Genomic DNA, 19474 nt, shown 5'->3' with positions numbered 1-19474 from the left:
GGTATTCCTTAAAGAGGTGGGGTTTCAGGTGTCTCCGGAAGGTGGTGATTGACTCCGCTGTCCTGGCGTCGTGAGGGAGCTTGTTCCACCATTGGGGTGCCAGAGCAGCAAACAGTTTTGACTGGGCTGAGCGGGAACTGTGCTTCCTCAGAGGTAGGGGGGCCAGCAGGCCAGAGGTGGATGAACGCAGTGCCCTTGTTTGGGTGTAGGGCCTGATCAGAGCCTGAAGGTATGGAGGTGCCGTTCCCTTCACAGCTCCGTAGGCAATCACCATGGTCTTGTAGCGGATGCGAGCTTCAACTGGAAGCCAGTGGAGAGAGCGTTACAACCATTACATTCACTCCATTCCAGCCATTATAATGAGCCGTCCTGCCCTCATCAGCCTCCACTGATATATACACTACATGACCAAAAGTATGTGGACACCTGCTCGTTGAACATCTCATCCCAAAATCATGGGCATTATGGAGTTGGTCCCCCCTTTTCTGCAATAACAGCCTCCACTCTTCTGAGAAGGCTTTCCACTAGATGTTGGAACATTGCTGCGGGGACTTGCTTACATTCAGCCACAAGAGCATTAGTGAGGTCGGGCATTGCTGTTGGGTGATTAGGCCTGGCTCGGAGTCAGCGTTCCAATTCATCCCAAAGGTGTTCGATGGGTTGAGGTCAGGGCTCTGTGCAGGCCAGCCAGTCAAGTTCTTCCACACCAATCTCGACAAACCATTTCTGTATGGACCTCGCTTTGTGCGTGGGGACATTGTCATGCTTAAACAAGAAAGGGCCTTCCCAAACTGTTGCCACAAAGTTGGAAGCACAGAATCATCTAGAATGTCATTGTATGCTGTAGCATTAAGATTTCCCTTCACTGGAACTAAGGGGCCTAGCCCGAATCATGAAAAACAGCCCCAGACCATTATTTCTCCTCCACCAAACTTTACAGCTGGCACTATGCATTCAGGCAGGTAGCATTCGCCTGGCATCCGCCAAAGCCGCACTGCCAGGTGGTGAAGCGTGATTCATCACTTAAGAGAATGCGTTTCCGCTGCTCCAAAGTCCAATGGCAGCAAGCTTTACCCCACTCCAGTTGGCATTGCGCATGGTGATCTTAGATGTGCGGCTGCTCGGCCATTGAAAGCCATTTCATGAAGCTCCCTACGGACAATTATTGTGCTGACATTGCTTCCAGAGGCAGTGTGTAACTCGGTAGTGAGTGTTGCAACCGAGGACAGATGGTATTTATGCACTACGCGCTTCAGCATCAGCTGTCCTGTTCTGTGAGCTTGTGTGGTCTATCACTTTGTGGCTGTCCCATTGTTGCTCCTAGACATTTCCAATTCACAAAAACAGCACTTACAGTTGAGCTCTAGCAGAGCAGAAATTTGATGAACTGGCTTGTTGGAAAGGTGGCATCCTATGACGGTGCCACATTGAAAGTCACTGAGCTCTTCAGTAGGGCCATTCTACTGTCAATGTTTGTCTATGGAGATTGCATGGCTGCATGCTCGATTTTATACATCTCACAGCAACTGGTGTGGCTGAAATAGCCAAATCCACTAATTTGAAGGGGTGTTCACATACTTTTGTATATATTGTGTATGTTAATAAGCCAGAAACAACAATACCATGCACCCACTATTGGTCAAAAGGTTTTTGGTGCGCCAAAGATATGGTACTGTATTCTGTGGGGTGGAATTACAGTACCATTAGAAATACAGCAGTTCTTTCCCCGCCCGCAATATTTTCCCACAATGCACCATAATTTACAGTATGCTGCAGTAAAACGTTTCAGAGTATTGATAATACCCAAAATGACCTTATAATTTACAGTTTTCCATTACAGTGTACAGTACAAGAAGTGGTTGAGGAGTTTGGCCAGAGAAGTCATGAATATTTACAGTCGCTATGTAGATAATTGTCTGATCAGGGAAGTGACATTGGAGCGGTTTTTCACTTGGATCCCATCACCTCAGTGTTAATGGATGTTACATAGGTGTGCTTTCAGGGGAGACATCACCAGTGAAGTTTCTATTATTGTGTCATCTCTAGAGATGTCATGCTTTCAGGCTGCCTTTTATCCAGTACCAACCTCACTTAGCAGGGCAGGAGAGCTGTCCCTCACAGAGAGGTATAGTGCTAAAACCTTTCTGGTTTTAAAGCAAAATGGGGAGTATGAAAGGGGAGGAGGGGGGTTTGAAAAGCAGGAGAGCTGAGTGAACAAGAGGCGGGGAGCGCTAGGTTTGACTAATTGTGTTTTAAAGTGGGTCTTGTAGCACACAATGGGGAATGGGATGGTTTTTAGCTCCCCTGTGAAGCACCAGAGGATGAGAAAGTTGTCAGATTTGTAGGTCAGGCTGCAGGGGTTGGTGTTAGGCAGACTCAGAGCAGCAGCAATGATGGTGTTTTAATTGTGATTTCACATAGTGATGGTGTCTTACTACTCTTTTCCACAACTCTGTCTACATTACAACAACGGGAGGAGTCATATCCCCCCTTCTAATAGTGTCACTTGTTGCTGATGCATTTTAAGACAGTTACAACATGACCCTCCTCTCTAGTACTGTATATGGATTGTCTTTCCAGCAATGAAGTTAGTTTTGTTTCCTTGCAGTGTGCCATTCCTTCTCTTCTGCAATACTGTGATAAAGATCTTAATTGATTTCATCGTTTTAGAGAGAATAGCAGGAGTGTTTCCTACTCCCATCTGGTGCTCATCAGAGCCTGACCCGGTTATGGTGTGCTACGTGAGCATGTGTGGCTCCAGAGGGACCTGTCCCTTCCTTGTGCTGATACAGGGATGTAGAAGGAGGTCACCAGCAGCCCACCACAACCCAGCCCACCACAGCCCAGCTCACTACAGCCCATCCCATCCCAGCCTGCTCCACTCCTGTTTGCAGTGCTTACAATTCCCTCCTACATTGTAGGTCATTCGGCCTCTCCTTCCATTTTGGGAAGGGCTTCCGGGGATATTTCGCCCTAGAAAAAAAATAATTATCGTATCTCCCTAATTCCCAATTATTATGCACAGGCTTATTTAAGAAAAAGGATTATATGTTTTGTGTGTTAGAGAGGATGGATTTGAATTTGACACTCCTCTACGTCTGGTCTGTGAGGAGTCCTACGCACAGATGAACCAGGAGAGGAGAGGAGAGGAGAGCTCAGCTCGCAGGCTGTCATGTAAGCCATATTCTCTGGGGCCACCTCTTGGTGCACGTTGCTTCCTGCCGCAGGTAAAAGCGTCAGTGTGAGTGCTGCTTTGCTGTGTGTGAGCGTCAGGCTGTGCTGTCCTCTCCCTCCCACAGCGAGAGCAGCTCTGCTGGGTACCAGCTCCACCATTCACCAGAGGACACATTACCCCAGTGCTGACATGGAGAAGGTAAGGCGTTCTCTCAACGTTCTATTAACATTCCTATGACACGGCTGACACAGATTATCTCAACTCTCTTTTTCCCCACAAGCAGATTTTCTATTCTACTGTTGTTTGTGCCTCTGTGTGTAGAGGCAATTGCAGAAATAGAATGAATGTATTTGCATGGACTTTTTATTTTCTGTCTTAGCCCGAGGGTATTCAGACTCTCTCAAGTCTTTGATGTACTTCAGTGTATTTCTAACAAAGTGAATATAAATATTTTTCCAAATAATGTTAACTGTTAACTGTAATGTGATGAGGATGAAAAGATACACAACATGTTCTAAAAGAAGAAAGGATAATCCTGTACAATTGGCATGACTTCAGTATGACCTGTTTTGTTATGTTGTTGCAGCTTTATTTTGATATGTGATTTCAGTACATTTGATTTGAATGTGCACTTCATTCTGTGCTACTAGTTGTCTTTAAGCTGCATTAAAAGGGAAATGAATCAGCTGGTTGAGCAGCTTGTGTCTGTGACTCAACGTGGCTTCATTTTGAGGAACTTGATCGAATGCATCTGACATTCTCTGGGAATAGCTCAGAATGTGTGAGCATCGACACAAGTAACCGCTCTGAGGAGTGTGATTTAGCCCAAAGTACAGAGGGAGGTAACACAAATACTTCTGACATATGTCACCCCATCTTTATTTCAGACGACCTTGTTGTTTTGTGTGTGTGCTTGTGTGCGTGCGTGCTTGGTGTGTGTAAATACATGACAGGTCTTCTCTGTGTGTGGCAGCGTTGCTCAGAGTGCCCAGAGCCCAGGCTAGCCCAGAGCCTGTGTACATTCTGCAACAAGTGGCTGTGCTACCAGTGCACAGACATGCACCAGCACCAGAGAGCCACCCCTCAGTGCTCAGACCTGCACCAACACCAGAAGCCCACTACCCAATGTGTCGACCTGCACCAAAGGGACCAGATGGCCCCCAGCTCCCTGCCTCCACCCGAACCAGGCAAGCATCTCTCTCTCCCAGACAGGTTCCCCCATCCCTCACTGCCTTTCCAGTCTCCACATCCGGGTGTCTCTGGCCGGTTGGGTGGAGATGGGCTTCGTTTCCCCGGGGTCGTCATCAGACCTGTTTGTTTGGTTTCTTTGTTTCAACTTTTTCCCATGTTTGTTTGTTAATCATGTCTCAGTAGGAATGATTGTGATGAATTATGCATGTAGCCTGTAATGGTTGGTGGTACAGTAATGGTTCCTGCAGACCCTTATGTATTACAATTCCTGTTATCTTGTGGCCCACATTCAGAGAGTGAACACTGAGAATGATACTATTTTTGTAGCAACAGTGTGATATTATTTGTGGATGCTGAGAAGTACGTTTCTAGGTCTCTACTCTTGGATGCTAAAAGGCGAAGTCATACTATAACTCTGTGATCACATCTCACCTCTGTTGCCACCTCTAAGTCTTGCTGTCTTAGTGTGTAAGTGTTTTGTTTTTGTGTTTTGGTGAGAACATCAGTTTGAAGTGTTGCGGGTGAGAAAGCGTAGCTCTGCAGGCAGGATGTGGTCCCTCAGCTCTTAGCACTGGGGCTGTGCTATGCAATGCACAATAGGCCTTGTGGAGAGCATTGTGCAAAAGGCACTGCTCATTGGAGTGGTGTGTCCAGCAGAGTGCAGTAGGGTTGCGTTCAGCAGATAGCTATGTTCAGCTGAGACTTTAGTCAGGCTCTGTGGGCCTGTGTGCAGCAGTTTGCAGTATGAACTGTGATGTGCTTGTTATGTTATAGGGTTGTGTTGAGCGCTTTATTGTTCTGTTGAGTCAGTGTTTAATGTACTAACTAGGGCCATGCTTAGCAGTGTGTGTGTGTGTGTGTGTGTGTGTGTGTGTGTGTGTGTGTGTGTGTGTGTGTGGTGTGTGTGTGTGTGTGTGTGTGTGTGTGTGTGTGTGTGTGTGTGTGTGTGTGTGTGTGTGTGTGTGTGTGTGTGTGTGTGTGTGTGTGTGTGTGTGTGTGCAGCAGCAGTACTGTGTATTGTTGGGGGCTGTGTTTACTCATCGTGACCCTGTGGTCTCTCTATCACATTGTGATCTGTTTCCTGCCCCTTGTGGTATGTGTGCGTTTGTGTGTGTGTGCGTTTGTGCCTGCGTGTGTGTCTGTGACTGTGGGAAAACCTTCTGCATCACCCCAGAGTATAGACATAGGACCAACTTTAATGTGTACAGTGGATAGCCATCTGAACATCACTCAGTCTTCTCAGTCAACCCCTCATAACAATGCTTAGGCCTGCTCCGAGTGCAGTGCACACAGTTTCATGACACAATCATTACCCAAGAGGGAAAATAAACACCAGCATCAGGATACAACAATTGGTTGTTTTTGTTCTCAAAAGTCAATTAAAGGCTTCAGTCAATTTGGGTCCAGTTTTGAAATAAATTAACTAATGCCACATGGTGATTGCTTGGACTCCGTCCCAAATGATTCCCTATTCTTACATAGTGCGCTACTTTCGGCCAGAGCCCAATAGGGAACAGGTGCTATTTGGGATACAACCTTAGTGTGAGGAAGTGATAACTTTGGGCAGGAAGTCTCATATGTGCTGCACAAGAATCACATTTCCAGCTATTTATACAGATAATTTGCATAGAGTAACTCTCATTACATTGCAAATCAAATGACTAATGCTGCATTTATTTTGAAAACATGGCCGTTTATGCATGCACACATGAAAGTAATTTGTTCTCTAGCAGCATTTGTTACTGTCTACATCCTGCGGTGTGAAGGTTTTGTTTTATTCTTCAAAAGCCAACCGAACAAAGTTATTCATCTAGATTGGCACTGGTCTTTCATTTCTCCGATCAAAGACCTTCTCTCTCTGCCCTATTTTCCATCTGTCTACCCATTCTTTAAGCCCAGAAATATTTACTAGATTTAAAATATGCCATATTTCCCTAACCTAAAATAGTTTTGGAATGATGATGATACTGAATGACTCATGTAATGCACGTTAACTTGTGGCCAATATCAGATTCAATGTATTTTCCAACTCTAAAATAGAGTAGAATGAGATTGCAGATAACATTTTAAGCAAAATGAAACAAAACTAAACAGGAAACATTCAGCGAAATAGTAGTTTGTCTTGTAGCTTGATATAGCAATATAATTAAAAGTTGATGTACATAAACTGTGTGCTGCCAGACATGAATGTTATACAGTTGCCTTTTTGTAGGCCACTTTTGTTTACATGATGTGTCTTTGAACATTTGTTTGCATGATATATCTTGGTGCATTTATTTTCTTGTACAGCACCAATTCCTCCCAACGGCTTTAGCTGAAGTGTGAATTGCTTGTTTAGTCCTTCTCTGTGGTAATGCTATGCTTCTCTCCCCCCTCCCCCTCTCTGCCCGGTAGGCCCTGGCTCGTGTGGCCGCCCCCTCCTCATGTGCCACTCTCACAGACAGGAGCCCTTGGAGCTCTTCTGCGAGTCCTGTGACCTCATGTGCTGCAGCAGCTGTCACCTGTCCGCCCACAAGAACCACAGGTCAGTCCTTAGACACAGCACAAGGGCATTACAGTGAGGGGCTAACAGCAGGTTAAAAACCTCCTGCATTGTGTCTGGTGCATATCTTCAACCTACCTAATTCTAATTCAGTCCATAGGATACATTGCCCTGTTGCCTGTGATTTTGCAGCGCATTAGTGGTCCCAAAAGTCCCTAACGTCATACAGTAACTAGCCCTCAAGGAGATGCTTTAAATGAAAGGGTGTAAAGCGGTGAGGTTAAGTGGTGTTTCTATTGTATTATTTGACCCACTGTGATATCTGTTTGTCCTCAGGCTGGTGCACATTGGAAAGGCCCTGCAGGACCAACAGTGGCAGTTTGAGAGCCTGATGGCTCAGGTGGAGGAGAGGAGGTCTGCAGTGGAGAGCACAGCCAAACAGATAGAGGACAGGTAAGCTCCGCTTGTACAATACATTACAGACAGATGTGTAGAATGAACAAGAGTATACACTGATCTCATAAAGCAAGTGTAAAGCCAACAGCTGGTGGTCTCAGAAACCTGGCTCAAATTTACCAGAGCAATGTTGATGACATGCATATGTCCTCTCAAAGATCATATACAATACACTCTCCAACTCTGAATGAAATACCCATCTAACATTTGTAAAGCATCCAAGTGCAATAAAGCACAATCCACCACAATCCATCAACTGTTTTGGTTTCTCTGTCAGTAATCACAATGTTATTTATTTTCTCTGTGTTCCTCTCAGGCTGCACGGTGTAAAGATCACGCAGAGGAAGGCTGAGAACCAGATTAAAATGGCAAAGATGATTATGATGAATGAGCTGAACAAACGGGCCAACCTATTAATAGAGCAACTGGAGGTAATGACTTTCTCTCTCTCTCTCGCTCTCTCTCTCGCTCTCTCTCTCTCTCTCTCTCTCTCTCTCTCTCTTCCCCTCAGTCTCAATGTTTCCAGGGGCATTCATCTCCAGTGTCTAGCTGACCATGAATGTACATGTTCCCAATCAGGAGCGCTCCCAACATTATCTAATCAGTTCTGACCGCTTGCAATGGAGAGGCAATAATGATCTGTCAAAAAAGCAGGGATCTTAGGAATGAAATCCGGTGAAAAACAAGCCATTGATTAGCCCCTCTCTTTCCATCTGTAATTCGCTCTCTCTGTGCCAGCAATTACACGTGAGCATGTGTGTGTGTGTGTGTGTGTGTGTGTGTGTGTGTGTGTGTGTGTGTGTGTGTGTGTGTGTGTGTGTGTGTGTGTGTGTAGAAGATCTCGGAGGACTTCCAGCGGCGTCTGGAGGACCAGCTGCAGGGGGAGATAGAGATGTGCAGCCAGCTGGACCACGTGCAGAACTTCATCAGCTGGGCAACGGCCCACCACCTCAAGAACCCACTGCTCTTCAGCAGGGAGCTGGTAGGTCTGAAGGGACAGAAGGGTGGGCTCGCGGTCAAACACAAAGACCATTTTTTTGCCGCTTGTAAAACACAAGGCCATTTTCTAGTCTCATTTAAAAACAGAGAAAGAAAACATTTTTGGAGTTGGTTATGGAAAAAAGCTAATTTGGGCTTTTACATTACGCCTGTCCTCCTTTAGATTTCTCTCCAGATGCAGCGCCTGCTTGAACCCCCACTACACTCAGACGCCTGGCTCCCTGTGAAGATTAAGTTCAACTGGGATGCCAGCTACTGGACTAAGCAGATCTCAACTTTGGGTAAACTAAGGCTAAAATGATTTGGCTGCAGTAGCTTGGCTGCAGTGACTGGTTGTAAACCGGTTGTATGTAATTATTGAAAGTGTTGCATTTAATGCCTTCCTACTGGAGACCTGGCCTTATTCCTAAACTACAAGTATCTCTGTTGTTATAGGTCAGCTCACTGCAGAGGGGGGAAATCACTCCTACTCTGAGGGCGTGGCCTTCCCCAGCATCCTGAGGCCCCAGCCTATCACCTGCTTGTCCCTGCCATCTGTGTGCCATGGAGGGCGGGAGCAGAGCTGTGCCTTCCAGGCCTGCTGTCAGCCCCAGATGTGCTGCCTCCACTGCATACCCCCACAGCCAGCTGTGCAGCTGGACAAGACCCAGCGGGAACCCAACCCCTACTCCGCCAGGTGTGCCCAGTCCACCCTCAGCTCTCCTTCCCTGGCCCTGCATCAGAGTCAGCTGCTAAGGTGCTGGGGCCCTGACAGTCCTCCAGGTCCACCAGCTGTGGTGCCCTCCTCCATGCAGCGTCCCCAACAGCCAGCGCATCTCCCGGCTGCTGACCCAGGCCTGCTCAGCTCCAGCTCCAACAGTGGAGGTCTTGGACTCCAGACCCTAGTCACAGCCCTCTACCAGCCTCAGATTCAGCCGCTTCCCGACACTCATGCACAGCCAGCCACAGATGGGGCCAGAGAAGGCCAGAGCCAGCAGGCCAGCAGAGAGAGAGAGCAGACTCCTGGGCAGACAGCTGTGGACAGAGAGGTGTTGACAGAGCAGATCCAGGAGGGGAGCAGGGAGAAGACACATGTACAGACAGCTGTGGACAGAGAGGTGTTGACAGAGCAGATCCAGGAGGGGAGCAGGGAGAAGACACATGTACAGACAGGGGTGGACAGAGAGGTGCTGACAGACGGGATCCAGCAGGAGCAGCAGCAGCAGCAGCAGCAGCAGCTCCTGGCTCCCCTAGTGGCCGAACTGACAGTGGAGCAGCAGGAGGAAGAGCAGCAGGAGGCCAGGACTACACAGCCATCCAGAGACTGCAGAGATGGCAGGGTGAGTTGACCAAAGCACACTATGATGAACATTGTTTCTTCACATCAGAGATGCTTAAACCATATCAACTTAGTAAAGCTGTCCATGTTTGCTCAGCGATAGTGCACTTTTGGCCTACGTTGGAGTTCCCCCATTGTTGTCTGTTGACCAGAGAGTTGTATAGGTCCCACAACCTCATTTCGCTTTCACTCTGTTGACTCCCCAGTGGTCACACTTGTCCCTCCTCATTCTCTATGGCCTTATAGACCTCACCACACACTCTGAGCTCAGAGGTGTCAAAACACACAGTCTTGTTCACAAACACCTCTCAGACTAACAGTAACACACATGCCTCAGCCCTGCCTCGCTTCTGGCCATGCACACATACACGCACACACAAACCACAGGTCACACATCTGTCCTGAGGAGAATAGAGCAAGGTACAGCCATTGTTTCACTTCGGTTGTGCATTATGGCAGAATAAAAAGCCAATGGGTTGAGGGAAGGCTGGATACAGTAAATTGGTTTCATGGTGTTATAATTGAAGCTCAAAGCACATTGTACCGCAGGGAGCTTCGCGTGATAGCAAGTCTTAAACCCAGGCTGACAGCAGTATTTCCTGTCTCAATATCTACACACAGCGGATATTGAAAAAATTCTGGCAATAACTTTGTTTACGCCAAATTATCAGTCACAGTGGTTGACAGCTGCACTGAAAACAGATGGTGCTACAGAAACCTGACTGGCTTCCATTTGAAGAAGGGACTATGCTTAAGAAAGAGGCACACTAACACAATCAAAGCACCAGCTATGCTGAAATATATTTAAAAAAACTTAAGTGCAGCATTGCGGTAAAGCTAAAAAAAGATTCTACTGTTTATTATTAGTACCCTTGGTAACAGGGATTGAGCAACCGAATGATCACTGATCAAAAATGTTCCTCCTGCATGATTAAAACAACAGAGGCACATGATTTCCGCCTTGCCAAGACACAGTGAGTGAAAGTGAGAAGAAAAAGCGCTTGGGCGCAGCCACATACGTACTTAACCTGGTAATAATGAGACACTTGGGGAATTGGTGGAGCTGGCAGGTTGATTTCAGCACTGGGTACACTTCTCTCAGATACATCCCTGTCTTCTGTCTCGCTCCCTCTTCCTCTAGAAGAGGATTATAGCTTTTTTCTCCACATTTAGACTCCTTCACACCTCTCCTCGGGGCGCGGATCAGGTAAGTGTTTTAATCGAGTGGTAATTATGAGCACATGCTCTGTGTCAGCTGGTCTAAATCTTCATGGTGTGTGGCGCACTGTGAGAAATAAGACAGAGAAAAAAAGGGAGGGAAGGAGAGGTGAGAGGAAGAGGAGGGGGGAGAGGAAGAGGAGGGGTGCTGAGACACAAGCTAGTGCTCGAGCTTTGTCAGGCGTATGGCTGCATTAGCACAGAGACACAGTTGCTGGGGGCTTTTTGGAAAACTCGCATTAGTGAAATGATGACGAGAGGGGAAGGCCAATGGAGGAGAGACAGAAAGAGAGTCTAATCTGTGATGTGCTAATGCCGCTTATTCAAAGGAGCCTAGCTAACACACTTCTGATAGTGGATTTACATACGATAATTGGTGTTGTAACTAAGCCCTTCATTATCAGTAGAATAACGGTGTTGTGAGCAGTTGTGTGGGCCATCTCTCGCTGAAATGAATGGGCTTTGTAGCGATTGTGTTGTTTTTAATCAGACAGGCAGGGCTCACAGAATGGATTCTGAGTGGCGTCCTTAGTGCGTGTGATACTGAAGGTTGTTCCGCCTCACACCTCCCACCACCGCACTGTCTCTGTTGCTATGACATGAATAGATGCACCTGTGTTGTATGATGCTCAGTCAGCAACAGTAGAGTGTGCTGAGGCGGTCTGCTTTTGTGTTTCTGTGTCCTGACAGAGATCCACTTCACTGGAGATGTCTGTGACGACCCATGGGTTCAGTGTTGATGCTCAGAGCAGCAGGCCCAGCTCACTGTGTGGGAGGAAGAGTCGATCCCAGAGCATCCCACCAGAACTGGCAGGCCCCTCCAACAGCCCCTCCACAGAGAGGCCCCTGGGGGCCACCCACAGCTTAGCAACAGCAACAGCAGCCGTGGAACGGGGACGCATGGCAGACCAGGTAACCCATTAACCCATTAATGAACAGAGACCTGCTGCCATAGAGATCCTATAATTCATGTAATTCTATGCCTACTGCTACCAAGGAGAGTGCAGGTGAAAGGTCATGGCTGACTGGAGACAAGCAATTCTTAATAAATGACTGGCATTCTATTATAAGATTTTCAATGGACAATTAATGGACATTTTATTTGTGATCGAGGGTCATGCCTATTCTCTTCAACTTCCATTATTACATGTCAGCTTCTTAAGGCTGTCTAGCTGTTAAGGCTGTCTAGCTGTTAAGGCTGTCTAGCTGTTAAGGCTGTCTAGCTGTTAAGGCTGTCTAGCTGTTAAGTCTGTCTAGCTGTTAAGGCTGTCTAGCTGTTAAGGCTGTCTAGCTGTTAAGGCTGTCTAGCTGTTAAGGCTGTCTAGCTGTTAAGGCTGTCTAGCTGTTAAGTCTGTCTAGCTGTTAAGTCTGTCTAGCTGTTAAGGCTGTCTAGCTGTTAAGGCTGTCTAGCTGTTAAGGCTGTCTAGCTGTTAAGGCTGTCTAGCTGTTAAGGCTGTCTAGCTGTTAAGTCTGTCTAGCTGTTAAGGCTGTCTAGCTGTTAAGGCTGTCTAGCTGTTAAGGCTGTCTAGCTGTTAAGTCTGTCTAGCTGTTAAGGCTGTCTAGCTGTTAAGGCTGTTCTGATCAGAGCTTTTATAAGAGACATGCCATTATACAGTTCCATTAGGGACATTACAGTATAGCTACAAAGAAAATAACATTGTAAAAGAAAACAAAATTCCAAATACTGTATCTATTACAATATGTCAGATTAAAAAGTTATTTTAAGGCACAGTCTCAGCAGTTTTGGATTTGATTTTAAAGGGATACATATAAATGTGGCAGAAAGGTTTGGCTGTCAGACTTAAAACCTTGTTCTTGTTACATACTTGGCAATGTAATTTCTTTGCAGAGGGTAAAACACATTACCAAAAAACAGAACTGATACAGCAATGAGTCCATTTGCTTTTATTGCAAACAAATTGGACAAAGTTGCTAGTGTTGCTGTTTAAAGGTACATTTAAGAAAATTACCTTTTGGGTCAATCAGATTCCAGGTTTTTGGTGGGAAAGCCTTTTCTTGTTTTTGTCTCTGCAGTTGACTTTGTAGCATGATGTAGTACAATACCAATAATGTTTTGTAACGATATCTGGTTTATCTTACTAAACACATTCCTAAAGCTAACACTAAGGTGTCCCTCCTCCTTATTCTTACAAACTTTGGATGTATAATATGGTTGGTGTCTGTGCTTGATATAGTAGTTGATGTTGATATTGACTGATTCCCTCCCTCAGCATGGTTTTATGGATCTCAGGCGGAGGAGGCTGTCTTCTGATGGAGTGATACGATCTGTGGCCTCCTTGGAGAGGTCCTTAGCCACTCCTCCCTCCAGAGGCCAGCCCAGCCTATGCCTGTCGCCTTTGACCATCTACAAGACAGAGCCTGGTACTGAGCCACTTACTTCCAAATATTACACATTTATCATTTATTTATTATAATACAATATACATTTCTCCGATTATTTATTTATGTATACACTACACTGCAATTCAGATCTAGCTGCCAATATTGTACACCATGGCTATAATAAATTACATCTCACTCTCTCAATAAATATGTTCTGATTATGTAGTAACAATATGCTCTTATATAAACATATGAACACTGAGAGATGAATACAATATCATCATCACTAATATCCAAATTCTGCCTTCACATCAGTTAAATGGATTCATCAAGGGATTATTATTTCTCCTGTTTACCAGATTATGTCTATGCATATGATGAGACTGGGCATGACGTCAAAGGAAAATGCAGAATACCAAGAAAGACTCCAGACAACAGGTACATTCTATTTAAACATCACACTAATCTTCAAAAAATAAGTTGAAGTCAAAAGGGGGAAAAGCTAAAGTTATGTTGCTTCACCACTTCCCTCTTCATACATCAGTGACAGAGAGGTTCAGAAGGAACCTGGGAGTTCCAGTTCCAAGGTTCCAGTGGTGTGTTTGGAAAGGCTGAAGATCCTGGTGTCTCGGATCCCACCACAGGGGCGGCGACAGAGTGACCCTCTGCCAGGCACTGCAACAGAAAGGACCGGACCTGTTCCACAGAGGGGATGGAAGGACAAGATGAATGAGGTAGGCTCCACTAAAACACTGTGAACTCTCTTCTCTTCCAGAAAGTCTATGATGTCAGATTATACTAGTTTCATAACCACAATAAACATTATGTCTGAACTAATTTTGTCCAGCAGCTGGTTCTTATAAGCGATAGCAATTAGCCCGGAGAAGAGGTCTGAACTAAACTGCAATGTGTTTCACATCAGGGTAAAATACTACTGGCATGTTCTAAATGTCAAACTCTGTACTTTGTCTACAGGGAATATCAAAAGAAGCCAAGGTCGCAACGGTCAGCCCGTCTCTGGATAAACAATACTCAGAGAGACACACTATCAATCAATCTCTCCCACCTTCAGTAATCAATGATTGGCCTGAGCATGGAGGACACAGTCCTCACAAAGAGCTCACACTGCAAGTACCCGCCACTGATCTTGTATCACCTCCACCTTTCGCTGCACCTGACCTCGACTCTGACTCAGATCCCAGGTCAATCTCAGAAATTGTTTCTGACCCTGAACTGGACTCGGACCCACAACCAGAATCGGATCCCCAGCAAGAGTCTGACCCACAACCAGAATCTGACCCACAAGCTGAGTCTGCATCGGAGGCTGATCTGGAATCAGTTGCTGATGAGGAATCTCCTGCTACAGAATCTGAACCTAGTGTGGAATCAGAACCTAGTGTGGAATCAGAACCTAGTGTGGAATCAGAACCTAGAGGGGAATCAGAAGGTAGTGAAGAATCAGAGAATGGTTTAGAATCAGAGAATGGTGAAAACCTGGATGCTGATGCGGAATCAGAGGCTGATATAGAATCGGATCTCCAACCTGATCCTGGCTCAGACCCCCGTTTTCCATCTGAAACACGTCCGGGATTAGATTCAGACCTGGAATCAGACTGTGCACAACCCCCTGAATCACAAGGGTCTGCAGAATCTGGACCAGATCTTGAATCGGAGCCAGACTCAGCCCCTGACCCAGCCTCTATCAGTCCTGACCCAGCCTCTCTAAGTCCTGAACCAGGAGTGGAGTCCCCTCCAGCCCAGAGGGCCCTGCATGCAGACCCTGGTCCACAGAGGCATTGTGAAGGAGCCGAGCAGGCCCTGCCTGGGGAAGAGACCATGGAGATGGAGAGTGAAGACTTCTGTGCAGTGTGTCTGATCGGAGGAGACCTTCTGTGCTGTGACCACTGTCCCAAAGTCTTCCACCTGTCCTGCCATGTGCCCACTCTCCTCAGCTTCCCCACGTAAGTCATCTCACCGCCATAAGTCATAGACTGGGTCCCAAATGGCACCCGATTGCCTTTATAATGCATTACTTTTGACTAGGGCTCATAGGGCTCATGGGGCACATAAGGCTCATAGGGTTCATAGGGCTCATAGGGCTCATAGGGCTCATAGGGCTCACAGGGCTCATAGGGCTCATAGGGCTCATGGGGCACATAAGGCTCATAGGGTTCATAGGGCTCATAGGGCTCATAGGGCTCATGGGGCACATAAGGCTCATAGGGTTCATAGGGCTCACAGGGCTCATAGGGCTCACAGGGCTCATGGGGCACATAAGGCTCATAGGGTTCATAGGGCTCATAGGGCTCATGGGGCTCACAGGGCTCATAGGGCTCATAAGGCTCTGGTCAAAAGTAGAATAAGGGGCCATTTGTGACGCCTCACTTCTCTCATCCATCAGTCTTGTCTACACTACTGCTCTGTGGTTGAAGATAACCAATGTCTGCCTCTGTGTCCTCTCCCACTTCAGGGGTGACTGGGTGTGTACCTTCTGCAGAGATATCCAGCAGCCAGAGGTGGAGTATGACTGTGAGAACCAGAGGCTGGCTGCAGAATGTTCAGGAAAGCCATTGCCTCATGGGCTCTCTGCTTGTGACCAGAGAGTAAGTATTATTCTTCATTATGAAAATTTAAATCAACTGACAAGGGACTCAAAATATTACTGGTAATGACCAGTCAGTAGTGTCAAGGAGGGCTCAATGTCTTCTGTAAGTGGGGTTTCACACCTACTAGTTACAGTAAATGTTATTTATCGTAAGAAATCAATGTTGCCCCCCCCTCTGTAGAAATGTGAGAGGTTGACTCTGTTGATCTGCAGCAACATGTTAAGTGCTCCCTTCCATGAGCCGGTCAGTCCACTGGTAAGTGATCCCAATCGTATTCTTAATCAGCATGTTAGAATTCACAATACTCTGCAAAAACACAGTGATCTGGTTTAATAAAACGTGTTTTGAAACCTAGGCTCGCCACTACTACCAGATAATCAAAAGGCCCATGGATCTGTCTGTGATCAGGGCCAAACTCAGCAAGAGGAGCACTCACCACTACTATTCACCTGAGGAGTTTGTGGCTGATGTCTCCCTCATGTTCAGGAACTGTGCAAAGTTCAATTATGTAAGTGATATAGATTAATAATAATATTTTAGTGATAGAGGTTAAACTGTATATATTGACCACTCTTTCAGTGCTATATTGTAAATGCATATTTTATTGTATCATTTACATTATTAAATGTCCCACAATGCAATTGTAAGTACTGATCCGGGTCACAGTAGTAAGACCTGAGATGATCTGTGTTTAATGTCTGGTTTCTCTGTCTGTCCTCCAGCCGGACTCAGAGGTGGCCCAGGCAGGTCGCAGCCTGGAGACGTTTTTCAGCTCCAGACTCAGGGAGGTGTTCCCAGACAGGGCCTTCCCTGCAGCCGAGGAGGACTCCGACAGCGATGAGTACGACGAGGTGTACAGAGCAGCCGAAGGAGGCTTCCCCTGGCCAGAGAAGAGAGAGCAGTGCCACAGAAAGAGGAAGAGGAGGCACTCTCTCAACTGGAGGAAGCATAACTTCTAGTTGTAGGCAGTGGGGCAGAGCCTATCACTGGCTATTTTGAAGGACAGTATGACATGATATTGCACTGGACGTTTCCATCCAAGAGAGGAAGCTGAGTTTTTATGAAGGGATTGTACATATTTACATTTTGAGAATTGTACTTCTTCATTATAAAGGTTATCTGCTCTTAATTTGGCCTGATATTTGTGTAAAATATTATTGTATAACTATAATCTGACTTACATCTTTATACTTATTATGCCTTTATAAACTGCATTTCTGGTATTTGTTTTTTGTTTCAGATATATTTGGAGATTCTACCTATATTTGTAGATTCTCCATCATATATACAGCAAAACCTACAAGGTCAGTATTGATAAATGGTAAACATATTTATAAATGTTAAACTCTACATTATCTTGTTTTATATATTAATATTGAATGTTTTTAGTGGCTAAATGATTGCAGGAAATTAGTAAATACAGACTATTAATGTTAATATTTCTGTCTTGCATTTTATATGTATATATAATATATAATATGTCTCTCTGTCCTATATGCACATAAAGTACAGTATAGAATGTTATGTATGGCCTCCCTTTTTTTACGGTAATGATTTGAGTGACTGACAGAGGGCGCCCTATCTTCAGCAGCAATGACTGAGAACAAAGGTTAAGGTTAAGGTTAAGTTCATATTGAACCAAGGGGGTATTCAAAGAAGATTAAGATAAATATAAAAATGAACATACCTTTAGTTGAAATTTCCACAATAGTATTGCAAGGCACGTATGCTTTAAATTTGCATTTATTCAATCCTAATGAAATTCTACTTCATTAGTATAAGGCCAGTATTAATAATGATTATTTCTCAGGCTTAATGGAAGTAGAAGGTATGTGATCCAGTGTGAATAAGTAGAAAGACCTGGAGAAATTAAGAGAGACTTAAGAGTAATGTTATGTTATTTCAACATTCTGTAGTTTCTATGTAGAATGTACATGTTACTTTTTCATTTATGTAAAATGGCTGCTGCAATACAGTAGAGCTGGCTGTATTTTTTTAAAGGTTGCTGCAAATTAATAGCTGAAATTAACTGTCGGATCAAGCTAAGTTTGCTATTTGAATAAACAAATGGACTTAAAACGATTGTAGGTATTTTTTTCTCTGTAATATGTCATTTGGACTTATCAATATGGAATATCTCTGCTTCCATCTCTAATATTGAATCCTAAAAGCTACAAAGACCCTCTCAGAGTTAGCTGGTATCAAGAAATGTCAATTTAATAAAGAACAGTTGAAAAGTGCTTTATTTGAAACGGTCCTTGCTATTCTTCTACGATTCCTTTTGATTCCTCATTTCTATTCTGTCTGAAGTTGTTTTATGGGGTTATGGAAATAATAAATGTCTATCTTTAACCGACAAAGACATGTTTTGTATCAACATAGTCTTCTTACTAGTTACTACCTAAAATACATGTAATAAGCTTAAAGGTATTTTTTGGGGGATTTGACAGAATGGGGTTGTGATTAGTTGCCGACAGTCAAGTGTCAGTCAGTGTCCCACCTCTTCTCCATATGGGCGGTGTTGCTGTGGACTTGACAAGATGCAGGATGCGTTGCCTACTGGAGACATGGAGCCAGAGCATCAGTGGGTATTAATGCAGAAGACTTCTCAGGATTGTGAGTTTGTTGTTCAAGACATGAAGGAAAATAATCTCCTAAAATAACCACATTTATGTTGATGTAAGCTATTTCACAACTTCTTTCATCTTCCTTTATTTACAGCAGCTAGTCATATCCAAGAAAGATAACATGCCTTACTAAATATTTCATGGAGATAAAAAGTGTTTAAAAGTTGCTGTGTCAGCCTACCATGCAAACTTTCCTCAAAGCACTGATTCTCTGTTTGTCCAAGACTTTTCCTACCTAAAAGTAATTTTCTCTTAATGAGTTAGAACATTATGCGTTGCCTGGAACCCTTTAAATCATTCACTTTGAGTGTAGTCTTCCATTAAAGGTGATTCACAGGGTCCTTATGGTTGCTTATGGTTGAGGGCAGTGAATGATGTATGATTAATCCTGGCTCCCTTTGAAAACCACCGGCTAGCCCCGACCAATTTTCTAATTCAATTATCCTCGAAAGTCTTGATTGAACCATCATGCAGACATTAAAGCATTCCACACTGAAATGTTTCACTAAAGGCACAAGAATAACCTGCCGTTGGGGCAGCAGGTAGCCTAGTTGTTAGAGCATTGGGCCAGTAACCAAAAGGTTGCAAGAGCGAATCCCCGAGCTGACAAGGTAAAAATATGTTGTTCTGCTCCTGAACAACGCAGTTAACCAACTGTTCCTAGGCCGTTATAAATAAGAATTTGTTCTTAACTGACTTGCCTAGTTAAATAACAAATAACAGAGCAGCCTGGTGGATGCAGGGCCGGCTCTAGCCTTTTGGGGGCCCTAAGCATAATTTGGTTGGTTTTACAACTACTTTCCTGCAATTCTACACATTTTGCCATGACTTATACCATGTTAATATGATATCTGAGTGAGAATGACTAACAAAATCAATTGAGGCCCCCTGGGCATGTGCCCTGTGTGCTCGGTCGGTAATTCGACCATGATTAAGATAAGATATACTTTATTAGTCCATGCAAGATGGAAATTAGTCTTCTGCTTTTATCCAACCTGAAATTACAAGAGAAAACTGCTGATGCACAACCAAATTCTGAAATCGCACCTTGCGTATTCT

At 44.9% G+C, this 19474-nt stretch overlaps 1 protein-coding gene across 3 annotated transcripts; it reads left to right on the top strand.

The window, feature by feature from the left end:
• The first annotated feature begins 2304 nt into the window (after nt 1-2304).
• On the top strand, nt 2305-18152 carry LOC106562362 (tripartite motif-containing protein 66). 3 transcript variants are annotated; one of them, XM_082957838.1, is made up of 17 exons: nt 2305-3373; nt 4149-4362; nt 6761-6890; nt 7185-7301; nt 7621-7735; nt 8143-8286; nt 8467-8584; nt 8739-9622; nt 11530-11751; nt 13071-13221; nt 13542-13620; nt 13727-13916; nt 14158-15143; nt 15653-15785; nt 15969-16043; nt 16144-16296; nt 16511-18152. In XM_082957838.1, exons 1-17 carry the CDS (start codon nt 3365-3367, stop codon nt 16745-16747), a joined length of 3957 nt encoding a protein of 1318 aa, XP_082813964.1. In that variant the 5' UTR covers nt 2305-3364; the 3' UTR covers nt 16748-18152. The 3 variants fall into 3 exon arrangements, with proteins under 3 accessions (XP_082813964.1, XP_013982677.1, XP_045545236.1); XM_014127202.3 differs by having other exon boundaries at nt 2554-3373; nt 4129-4362; nt 8140-8286; XM_045689280.2 differs by having other exon boundaries at nt 2555-3373; nt 8140-8286.
• Nucleotides 18153-19474: the final 1322 nt, after the last annotated feature.

Source organism: Salmo salar, chromosome 11 (genome assembly GCF_965601325.2).
Source record: "Salmo salar chromosome 11, fSalSal1, whole genome shotgun sequence".
Lineage (NCBI taxonomy): Eukaryota > Metazoa > Chordata > Actinopteri > Salmoniformes > Salmonidae > Salmo > Salmo salar.
This window is presented reverse-complemented; position numbering and strand designations above follow the sequence as displayed.